The sequence below is a fragment of the Nestor notabilis genome, unplaced genomic scaffold (assembly GCF_000696875.1).
Source record: "Nestor notabilis isolate BGI_N333 unplaced genomic scaffold, ASM69687v1 scaffold27776, whole genome shotgun sequence".
Classification (NCBI taxonomy): domain Eukaryota; kingdom Metazoa; phylum Chordata; class Aves; order Psittaciformes; family Psittacidae; genus Nestor; species Nestor notabilis.
Genome location: NW_009934690.1, coordinates 1 through 12340, shown reverse-complemented (window position 1 = coordinate 12340; position 12340 = coordinate 1). Strand labels below are relative to the sequence as shown.

At 42.5% G+C, this 12340-nt stretch overlaps 1 protein-coding gene across 1 annotated transcript; it reads left to right on the top strand.

Annotated features, from left to right (window-relative positions):
• Positions 1–2323: 2323 nt before the first annotated feature.
• Positions 2324–9716, top strand: CABLES2 (Cdk5 and Abl enzyme substrate 2; the record flags this gene model as incomplete). The annotated part of the gene is made up of 9 exons (XM_010017488.1): positions 2324–2395; positions 2580–2672; positions 3383–3460; positions 4890–4998; positions 5684–5849; positions 6594–6697; positions 7083–7189; positions 8499–8703; positions 9164–9716. Coding segments are annotated over 9 exons (1075 nt in total), but the record flags the coding sequence as incomplete, so codon positions are not given.
• Positions 9717–12340: the final 2624 nt, after the last annotated feature.

Genomic DNA, 12340 nt, shown 5'->3' with positions numbered 1-12340 from the left:
CATTCCTGCCAGGAGGTTTGACATCAGCCTCCACATTGCATGAAGACTGCTTTTATCGCAGGTCAGGTGCCAAAGTAGACTGGAGAGCCATGTGTATGTGAAGGCATTAAATGTTCCTGGGCAATTCTCATTGAAAAGCAAAAAATAGTCATAACTTTGAAGCTGAAGTGCTGGTGAAGGGCACTGAAGCTGTGCCAGGAATGTTCTTCAGTAGGACCTGAATAGCTGTGAATATGTAGGAGGCAGTCTATAGCAGTGCTGAATGTGGTAGTCCTGTGGGAGGATTTACCTCTCCTGTGTTCACAGAAAGGGACACTAGTTTTTCATAGAAACATAGAATCACAGAATGGTTTAGGCTGGAAGGGACTTTTAAAGATCATTTAGTTCCAACCTGTTTGAGTTGTGGTCTTATTTTTCTTTTAAGAATAGCTGAACAGCACTGCTGAGAATCTGAGAACAGTTTCCTTCTAGGGATAAAAATAAAGGTTTTATATGGGAGTTTAATTTATTACAAATCCACAGAGAAAGGGCACTAGTTACATTTTAATAAGGAGACACTATACGCAGACTTTGGGGAAAAAGAAAAATGTTCATTAGATTGGTGTTCATGCTCCTCATACTTGAGAATACAGAGAAAAGGGTGAATTTTTTTTCTAAGGAACTTGCAATGAGGAACTAACCTGTTTTCAGGGATACTCAGATTAAAGTGTCACTTTGCAAAACCTCTAGATAACCCTTGGTATGTACAACCACAGGAATAACTTCAGGGACCTTGTTGCAGAGGCTTGCCTGCAGATCAGCAGTTTTAGGTAATACTTATGTCTGTGTATAAGGAAGAACACCACAACACCATCTTTCCTGAAGTGCTGCATTTCTGGACACCATGCTCAAGAAAAAGCAGATGGATTTTGTTCATGTCCAGAACTCTGGTTTATCTCTTCTGTAGCAACGAAACTGTGTGGTTTGGTTTCTTACCCAGCTGAGGCCGGAGAGGAGGAAAGGCAGAGTCACTGGGAATAGCACGTTGTCTGGCTGTTTCAAAATGAAGTGCTGGGCTTCAAGACCAGACTTAATCCCAAGTAGGTTTTTTGGATCTTTAGCTTGAATCAGCTGAGGCTACAAATGGCTTTGCTGTGTGAGAACCCTTCAATTCCTGTTAACAATATATAAGTCTCATTTTTCTTGACCTCTCTCCTGGCTGCTCCTTGCTCCCACCCAAGGTGCCATGCTTTTGCTTTGGTGCTGGATGCTAACTTCTGGGCCTGGTCTTGGTCTGTCTGGGTGGTACCAGAGCTCTAATACAGTTTGAAGTTGGATTTTTATCAAAAGCAGGTCTTATCGAGCCAGATTCATACAATTTTTGCCTTCTATGCTGCTTCTGCATTCATTTCCATGGCAGCATTGTCCATAAGTTATTATGTCGCTTTGGAAGAAAACCTTAGACTTGAATGCACGTGGCTTGTGCTAAAGCTGTAGCACAAGATGCTTAAATAAAAGTAGAAAACACGGAATCTGATAGCTGTGGTGTCAGTGTTGTTCTGGTCGTAGATGAATGTGAGTGCATTGTTCCTCTGGAAATTGCAGTTGTAGTTTCACAATTCATTTGTAAATCTCTCCCGACGAAGAATGACTTTGACAATAGTCATGTATCTTACTTTGGCAAAGTCTTTTTTTTGCTTATCTGTAATATCTTATTACTGTCACACTAACTCACATGATTCCTACTATTATACTCCTTGTGTCTTCCATTCTGGGATTTCAGATGAGTACTGAGTACTTTTTGCTTCCTCTAATAACCCTCTCTATTGTTTTCTGGAGAGATCTGTCAGTTTTATTGAGCTACAGCCATAGACTCTGTCTGCTGACTCCTGCAGCTGGAGATAGCTGTGTTCTGAACAGAGAGTACACACAGGTTCAGTCATCGTACAGATGTACCTGCATCTGCCCATAGATTGACATAAATGATTTGCTCCCTTGCCTTGATGGGGAGGAGCTCTTTGTGATATTTCTTCCAAGATTTTTAAATGAGGATTTGGAAGCTTTTTAGGTGCTTAATTTCTAGGTAGGTGGTGTTATGTGTTGAAGGTAGTGCTCTTGATAATGAAGTTGGTATAAATATGTATTTCCAGGGTCCTAGAGGGGGAGACAAGTTCTTGGCCTTTTTAGGAACTTCCAACTCTTAGTTAAGCACTCTTCCAACAACAAAAAAAGAACCCAAAGAACCTGCCATGTGTCCTAAGAGCTCATAGATCTGTTGCAGTTCATAAACTCCAAGGCCATGAACTAATACTGTTCACTCTTCGTGGTGTTGTACATTTTACAGAAGGCGTTTTATCTCCCAGCGCTGCTCTCTAGACTTTTTAGAAGACATAGTGGAATATGCCAGTGTACGAAGGTACTTGTTTCAAAAGCAGAATTAATCTCAACTCGTTGCATGCAGTCCTCTCCTCCCTCCACCCTCTTCCACGCCAATATCTGAGGTCCTGCATGCACGTGCCGCCATCTGATCATACAACCAGCATGACTTCTTTGTCAGAGCACTGACCAAGGTCTTGGCTTTTTGTTGTTTATAACTGCAGGAACAAGCATATATCTGGGTCTCCAAGACACAAAAGTTTGAAGAAGATGCACTTCATCAAGAACATGAGACAGTATGACACCAAGAACAGCAGGTAACTTCTGGAGCTCAATGTGCCTTCTCTACTTGAGTGAAATAGGATGTGCTCAGTAGACTCTAGTTCCATGTAATTAGCCTTTAATATCAGTGGGAATAAGGTGATGTCCTTGTTAGTTTTATACTTCTGGCAAAGGCAGTAGGTGCTCATACCTGCTACGTCTGCAGCAATGTTAAAATGGTTCTGCCATCCTACTTTGAGGAGGTTAAATCATTCTCTTCTAACACCTTCCTTATCTCTTGCACACAAAGAGGTTAATGCTAAGGAGGATTCAAGGAGAATGGCTTGGTTTAGCCAAATTCTTGTCTCAGTTGCTGGGCAGAAGAGAAAGGGGAGGCTGCATTCATATTTATTAATAGAGGTGTGAGGCTTCATCTAAATGTAAAATATTATCTACATCTTTTCATAAGGCTTATGTAAAAATTACAAAAATACAGATGTATATTTAAAGATCAGGGTCTCCTGTGAGGAGCTCCCAAGGTGACGGCAGTTACTGAATGCTGGGTTTTGATACAGAGCTTGGCTCTAAGCACTTACAGGGTCAGAACAAAACCTCTGCTCTTGTGCTACTTTCTGAACACATCAAATCCATACCAGTGTCTGTGACTTGCAAAGTGATATGAGAGTCTCCTGTTCATGTTCCATAAAAAGCTGCTTTTTGTGCATCTCCATTCATATCCTGATTATTTTTTCCCATCTGCTTGCAGGATAGTGTTAATCTGTGCTAAACGAACACTGTGTGTGGCTTTTTCTATCCTACCTTACGGGGAGAGTTTACGGATCAGGTGAGTTGTCTTTAACTGCTGTGTGAAATGGCTGGTCTGTGGTTTGCAAAAGATCTTTTTAGATGAGTATGTCTGGTGCAGGGCTCCTGTTTAAAAGCAGGTGAATTTACTTAACTTACCATTTATGCATAAGGACAAAAGCTTGCTATCGGAGCAGTAAAATCAGACATTGCCACGGCATTAAAAGTGTTCATTCAAACTCCAAGAGGAAAATAGTGGGAAAGGTAGACTTCAGGTGTTTATTCACGATTTAAAGCACTCCAGTCCTGTGAAATCCCTGAAAGCCACTTTGAACAGATGATGTGATTTGTTGCTGTACTCCTAAAAGGGTCAGAAATCAGCTGTCTTTAGTGCAACAAACAACAGTGTCAGCTACAAAGTATATGGAGCATTAGGGAAGGATGCTGCTGCCTTTACTGGAAACTTCCATGGTTTTATAGTGGAGTTACATCTAAGTAAGTTTGAGATGCTATTCTGTTTTTCAGCTCTAAGCCATGAATGTCACTATTTGCAATCTAAGAAAACCAGAAACAGTTTAGACTGAAACTGCTTCTGGTGTTTGTACTACATAGAACTGTCAATATGATCACTTATGAGAAACCAGAGCTGCTAACTGGACTTCCCTGCAGCCTTGCTCAGTCCCTTGTGAAGTCTGAGTCTCTGAAGGTCTGTGATCCACAAATAGACCATTGAAAATACTAATTTTATTCAAATCCACTTCTGGCAAAACAATTGTATTGTCACTCCTGTCCTGTACATGACTTATGGACGAAGGAAACGGATGTTTAGTGGTGGGAATTGCATTGTATGCAAATGCACTTGCCACAAAAATAGTTGATGGGAAAATACTTTCTTGCTTAATAGAAAAGCAGGGAGGTCACTGGAGTTGGTTTAGAGCAGTTCTGAGCACTGTCATTCTGCTTGTAAGCTGGCAATGCAGTTCTTCAACTGAAAGACGCTTTTCGGCATTGGAATATAGGTGACAAAGCTGCATGCTGCTATTGCTGAAGCAGAGTTCTGCTTCACTCTTAATTTGAGCTTGTGTGCATTGTGGTTGGAAAATTGCCTTTCTGGAAGCTGGAAAACTAGGAATATAAATGATGTTTGCTGTTAAGTGAGCATTAGTGTGTTTGGAACAGTGTGGTCTTACACAAAAATGTAATATTGGGGGGGAAGTTTACTTTTGTTAAGTATATTGGTGTGATTTGAGTTAAAATGAGATGAAATTTGTTTTTTTGGTTAATGAACATGTTCGTGTTTTGAAGAGAGTTGTGAAAAATGAATGTTTTTAGAGGTGGCGGGATTGAGGGGTTGCCCTGTTCCCACATAGGAGAACTGAGAGCTGGATTTGGCTGTAGGTAGTGAACAGATCCAACGTTTCCCAGGGCTTGTGCATGTTGTAATGGCACACGTTCTTGTCTGCATTTAGTGATCTAAGAATGGAAGGACAGAAGCAGCGACATCCTTCTGGGGGAGTTTCAGTCTCCACGGAGATGGTGCTTGGACTGGAAGGAGTCGAGCTGGGTGCTGATGGCAAGGTAAGGAAATATGTTCTTGTTCTCTTGACCCTTCATTTGTCATTTGCCAGTGACCAAACCACTGACCAGAGCAGGGCACAGTGAGTGGGTGAGCTGGCTGCTCTCATCCCGGGATCGTTCCATGCTGGGACAAATCACTTAACCTGTGCAGTGCTTTGCTATCCCTACAGTGAGAGCTGTGACTTTTCAGAGCAGAAGTTTGCTTAAATCCTTAGTTTGAAATACTTGGCTTCAGTGATAATGCTGCTTCTGAAGAGGCTGTTGAAGCCTGTGATCACTCCTGCCTCTGCTTCTGGAGAATTGGTTGGACTCTGGTATCTTGGGCAATATGAGGGATGTTTTGACAGACATATGGGCAAAATTTATAGCCCTTTAGTTTATATACTGCCAGAATTTTACTGATCTGGTTCTTCCCTTTTCTTTGCTACCCCAGCGAATCTCCTACATCACTTTCATACTGACATTGTGGAAGCAAGGCATTCCTCATCCAACCTTTCCAGTCCTATGATTTCAAGGTCTCCACTCCTAAATACTATATTCTAATAGAATCTATTCTAATCCCCAAATTCCCTACTCTATGAAACTCCAACTTGGAGTTCCCAAGAGTGTGTAAATCCTAGATCTCTGGAAAAAAGCTTTTCAGTAAATGTTCCCCTTTAACTGCTACAAGTTTTCCTTCTTTAAGGTTGTGTCCTATGCAAAATTCCTGTATCCGACCAATGCCCTTGTTGTTCGCAAAGCCGACAGCCACGGTGCTGTTCCCTCGTGTCGAGCTGGTGCTTCTCGGAGTCTTCCTGGATCAAGATACAAACCTGTGACAGCAAAAACAATACCAGCAGGAACAGACCTTGGTAAGGACCAGCCACCAGCTGTGTCATCACTCTGCATACAGCAGAAAAGCTGAAAAGGAGCGTATTTGTCTGAAACAATTGCAAGGAGTAAAGTGCCTTATTAGGAAGGAGGTGCTGGTGCTGGATGGAGGCTGTTTTAGCACAGCCTAGTAAAGAAGGCTTGCTAACAAAGTATAAATGATGAGCCTTAGGAAGGGGACTTGCACACATTCCTTACATCCTCCGTATATCTGGCCAAGTTCTGTTTATGCACTTCAAGGAGCACAAAGGTTTTCCTTGGAAGTGTGAAGTTTTACATTACTCAACAAGAAACATCTGGTGTACAGGTGGTCCTCCTTCCCTTCTAGCACAGCAGCAATGCATAAGCCAAAGAGTCTGTGACAAGGACCCTTTCTCTTGTGTAAAAAAGCAAACCTGAGAACTCTGCTGTCTGTTAGATCAGCGTGTAGGCACAGGAATTCAGTCTTGAGCAGTTGTTTTCTGTGCATGTTTGTGGACTGCAAGCTTAGTTTCCATTGAGTCTAAAATGGTGCATCAGGCACATGCAGGAGAAAGAGCTTGTGTGGGTTTTAATCTTTCTAATACCCGACTGGTGCGTTTATGAAATGCAGACATGCAGAGTGCCTGTACTGTGGGATCTGCCAAAACTCCTCATGTTTGCTGTTTGAAAACTTTTTTAAAGAGGAAAGAAGGAATTTAAAGCTCTGTATCCTGTGACCCAATGTGCTTCCCTCATTCCCTCAGGAAGTGAAGGTGGGGAAGCCGCAGAGTATGATCCAAATATTCTGGATGATCCTCAATGGCCCTGTGGAAAACATAAACGTGTTCTCATCTTTGCCTCTTACATGGTGAGTGACTGGCATACCTGAACAGAGGAGTGATTGCCTGGAAGATCCTCCTATAAGGAACTTCCCTGAGGAAGAAAACTTCCTCTAGGAAGAAAAAGTTGTGGCTTTTTGAGAATTGATTAGGAAAAATACAAATATTTGGGTCTGTACCCTCAGCTTGTTGAGGACCAACCTGACACGTATCTCCATGGTATTATTTGCTTCCTGTAACCATTTGCTTGCTAGTTTCTTGTAAGACTTTGTAGTTGAGATTCAGCATTACAGAGCTGTTAAACTGTGAATAACAAAACTTAGGCTTGCCTTTGCATTAGCATCTTTGGAAGACTTGTCTGGAGGTCAGTACTGTTCACAAGAGAAACGGTAAATTTTGCCTCGTGTGTTTCAGACTACAGTCATAGAATATGTGAAACCCTCAGACCTTAAAAAGGATATGAATGAAACCTTTAGAGAGAAGTTTCCTCATATCAAGCTGACACTGAGCAAAATTAGGAGGTAAGAAACGAGCACTGAATAATGAGAACATAATCTACGCTGTACAAAGCTGCTTTTATCTTCCACTTGGATGGAGCAAATACTAGATCTATTAATAGTATATATGATTAAACACTAATCTCTTGTTGATAGTTGAGCTGACTGTAGGATGACAGCTCTGTACAGGAATGTTAAGGATGCTGTGAAAGGGTAACAGTTGGTTTTCATAGTTCCACCTGAAAGGGTTTTATTTCACCAACTGTCGTATAACAACACTAATTGCCAATTAACAGTGAAGCATTAGCCTTGAAACACATTAGCCTTGTACCCTGATTGTGTGGCTGTAGTGCAGCCCCACTCTAACTGGATTGTCTTTCTGGACCCTCCAGCTAGTTTCACCTTTCAGTTACAAGCTCGCTGGTGGTGGACTCTTAACAAGATTCTAGGATGAAGAGTGTTAGGTTTGGGGAGTCTTGGTTAAAAAAAAAAAGCGTTTTATGAAGGCAGAGCTATGGCACTCAATTCCCCATCTTTCAGGAAATGCATCTGGCCGTTCATCAGCGAGATGCACTGTTGTGCCTTCAGAGAGCTGTAATCTTGCTGGTATTACCCATTGGTTAATGTAGCCACGGCCTCTGAAATAGCCAGCTTAAACACAGCTGCTGAATCACCAGGGCTATGTGTAACCCTGCTCCGAGTGGAAGACTTGCTCAGGCAGAGTGTTTTCTGCCAGTGTCCTGCACACTCCTCTTTGTAGCTGAGTAGTGTGTCTGCACAGAGATCTTCTTGCAGGGGTAGCATGAATGGCAGCCAGGAGACGTAGCATCCACTCTGAAGTCTGCCTTAATGCTGAAGGACAGGGCTAGCTGTTGTGGGAAGTGTGTAAACCAGCCTGCCTTCCCCCTCAGACCTGATTCTTCATAAGGTGTGTAGCAGTCAGGTCTCTCTGCAGCAACTGCTGTGATCTGCACGACTTTGATGTGGTATTCTGTAAGCCAGGGTTGTTCAGGCTTACGATATGAATCACAAACCAGTTTGGGAGCCCAGAGGGAATCATGCAGTAATAGCCTGTGTGTCAGTGAGGCAGCTAAGCCCCCAGTGTTTATGAGCATACGAGGAACTGTTCTTCCACAGTCAAGCGTGTTAAACGTTTGTGCATCAGCTCCAGCTTGTTGCCAGCTGGACCTCTCCAGTCTAAGATTATACTCATAATGGTTTTACAAATAGGAGACTTGCCCACGTGCTCTTCTGTGTTCCCAAGCTGCAGCGTTTCTAGAGCATTTCATAAAAGCTGTTGTGTTTGAGAGAGTGTCTCTTTACCTATTCCTAGTTTAAAGAGAGAGATGCGGAACCTGAGTGAAGAGTGCAATCTGGAGCCAGTTACTGTCTCCATGGCTTATGTTTACTTTGAGAAGCTCGTCCTCCAAGGCAAACTCAACAAACAGAACCGCAAACTGTGTGCTGGTGCTTGCGTTCTGCTTGCAGCCAAGATCAGCAGTGATCTCAGGAAACACGAAGTTAAACACCTTATAGATGTAAGTACTTTGAGACTTGCTTCAGGTGCTGTCAAAACCTTCTCTCTAGTTCCTAGAACAAGACAAAGATCAAAGCCAGGATTTCCAGCAGTGCATGCTTGCATTTAATTTAAGATCAGCTCTTTCAGTCAGTTTTATGTCTCATTAGGACTCTTCTTTGATTAATTTCTGTGATTCATTAAAACTACCTGACTGCTGCAGTCTAATGTCCTGCTGATCCTACAGTGAGGTTATTTTTGCACTTACTTGGGCAAATATAAGTGACTGTCATGTGGGTGTCACAGCTGAGCTGATAAGCTGGTTTACTTGCCTGATGCCTGGCAACACTTCTTGGTTCTGTAGAGTACAGCTCAGGCCAGGCATCGCTGACTCCTGTTTTATGTTGTTAATCAAACAGTACATTAGTGTCTTGTGGATTAACTGATTCTTTCTCCCTCTCCTTTTTTTATTTCTATCATAGAAACTAGAAGAGAGATTCAGATTCAACAGAAGAGATCTCATTGGTTTTGAATTCACCGTCCTTGTAGCTTTGGAACTGGCTCTCTATCTTCCTGAAAACCAAGTTTTACCTCATTACAGACGGCTCACACAACAGTCTTAACCAAAGCTACGTTCCGCTGACAGCCAGTGGCGCTGGGGATGGCACCACTGAACGCTGCTGGTGAAGTTGCCACCAGCCCTTCCACGCCCCTGCGCGCATCCTGCCCTGGCTACAGCCAGTTTTGGAGCCTGCAGCGTGTCACTGAACTGTGAGGTGTGCATTGTGGCCACGTATGGCAAGTCTGGGGGATGGTACGAGAAGAGTTAATGAACTTTTATTTTCTTTTGGACGTTTAAAGCACAGATATTCACCAGTCAGCTGTCATGGCTGCTTATTATTCCTTATTTATCTTTTTGGTTTTACTAAAACTGTTCTTCCCTATGAAGAATACTATGGTATTGTTTCTTTTTGTTTAAAGCCTTTATTATATTCCTTGAAACTAAAGGAAGCATCACTTCCATTCCAGTGCACCATAAAGTTCAGATGTTTCTAAGAATCTTCTTGCATTTTTACATTAATGAAATGCATACTTTATTTTTTTAAAGATGTGCCTAAAACTGGCTGGTCTGGTACCAGTGCTTTTTAAGTTAGTAATTTTATTTGGTGGGGAATCCTGAATCTGTATAGCCATTTATTCTTTACCTGCATTGGCCTTGCATAGAAGGAAAACAACTCCAGTATATCTGCACTAATGATAGACAGGGCATCTATTCTCTGCTATACTACAGATCTATAATAATAAGACTGAAATTACTTCCATTTTAGTTGACTATTAATACCTTAAGAATATACATTTTATTTAAAAAGGAAAGATTGAAAATCTCTCATGAAGTACCACGTGTTGAACAAGGTTGCTGCAGCAAAGCCATTGCCATCCAAATTCACCCTTTAGCAGAAGATGGGTGCTTGACTAAAAGCAGTTTTGCTGTGAAATGTATCATTTACAGGTTTTGTGTTCCATGGTCTGAAATAAGCACCTTTTTAGTATGACTGTATTATATATGGTCTTACGTGTTCTGAACAAATGAGTCAGTAGAGCTACTGCTGCCAAACAAAGCCAATGAAACAAAGCATGCTCAATACTTAAATGCTACCTTTTTACTCTGTTCTTCCAGCATCATCACTGTGATGGTCCTCATAAAACTGGCGTTTGTTGCACATCTGAACAGCCCAGCAGCACTCTAATGCTTACCCAGAGGTTGAATAACTTCTCTGACCATTGGCTATTCCTTTGTTTATTTTAAATATCCAGGTTGGGAATGAACTCTTGATTGTTATTTGGAACACTCTGTGATACTGGCTCTTGGGTTTATTTTCTAAAGCAATATTATCATACAAATAACTGCGGCTGTTTGCAAGGAACAAAACTGATGCTTGGCTATTACGTCTGAGAAATGTGTAATTTAAGTTGGACTCCTAAATGAAATACTAGACCCTGTACTGAGGAAAGGGACTTGCTATCTAATATGTACAGTAATGTAAATTCCTGGTCCTTACATTAAATGTTGGTTGTAGCCAAACCAAAGCTGAATCTTTGCTCTTCAGCTGTGTTTCGTCTGAAGCTAATTTGGCTTCATTAGAATTGCATCAAACTTTCCTGGAGCCTCTTCCTGTTTAAGAAGGGCTCAAAATGTATTTTTCATATATAGTGACTATCAAATCTTTTGTAACTGTGTTCAGCTGTATGTAGCTTCAAGTTGTTGTGTACAATTTAACATGCTTGTGACTTCTAACACAGAAAGGACTTTCCGGTCTCTGTAAGCGAGATGGTAACTAAGTTAGACAATAAGCTTGCCAGTTATCTTCCAAAAGGTTTAAAAACTTGCCTACTAGTTAAACTTTCTACTGAATATAACTGTCCTTGCATGCAATAAGTAGTGACATACTAAACATCTAGTATATAATTAGCCTTCAAATTAGCAGGCAGTGAAGGCAACAAACTGGCCCATCACTCCTTAAAGTCATTACGGGAGGGGACAGAGGTAGAACTGAGCATAGAAACATCTGGCACATTATCTTCAGAACTAGCAAACCACTTTGGTATAAATGAAATCAGAAAATGCCTTTCTTTGGGAACTTTAGTGTGTAAAGTTTTCTGTAACAAAACTAACTTTCCTTTCTCACCACGTAAGGAAAACAATGCGCTTTGGTTTGCCACCCGCTCTATTCGGTGGAAGTTTGTCTAGTTGCAGTGGGCATTCGGGCTGCAGTGACACTCGCAGAACCTACAGTTTCACATCATAACCCGGCAAGCTTTTGTTTTCTCTTCCAGAAGAACAAATTAGGTTAAGGAGCGTTCAGTTACAGAACGGTTCATGTTGTCTAAAGGTTACTCGAGACGTTGGCTTGGGCACATGGGGTGTTGGTGAGCTCAGAAGCGGGAGCAGAGGCCAAAACCTCTGCAGCGGAGTAAACGCTGCAGTGGTGTCTGTGGTAAAGCATGGTTTGGGGACGATGCCGTCCAGAGAGGTGTAGCCTGCAGCTCACACAGCGTGCTGTGCGGACCCAGCCCGCCTGCACAGACACGGCAACGCGTGTGTCCGTGCTGGGTTGTGCTCCTGGAGCGTAGCTTGGAGCCCTGTGTGCGAACACTTTTCACCTAAAAGCTGCCACCATGTGGCAAAGGACTATTATTGCGTTTATCCCTTAATAAACTGACAGCGGGACCCCAAATCACCCATGGATTTGCCGCCTTGGCTATTTCAGCTCCTCTTGCTGTGGAGGGAAGCGCTGGTTTACACCGAGGACGGGATTTCGTGCTGTGGAGCGTGCAACGCTGCTGCTGGGGTGGCTCAGCGGGACCTCTCTTGAGAAGAGGCTGTACATTTCCTATGCGATAACGTTATGGTTTTGTCTTACTCCATTATTTAAAAGCCTGAGTTGTAGCCTGTTCCATTGTTTTATTTTCTGTGAGATTAAGATGCTGTGAAATAAACACTGTTTTGTTACGTGTTTTGTAATTCATTTCGCTGCCCGCGGGCAGGGCTGGCTCCAGCTCTGAGGCGCGGTCGGTTCCCCTCGGGATCTCGGCGCCATGAGCAGTGGCGGCCTCCCTGGATGCGCGGAGAAGGACACAACCCCTCAGGGGTGACACCC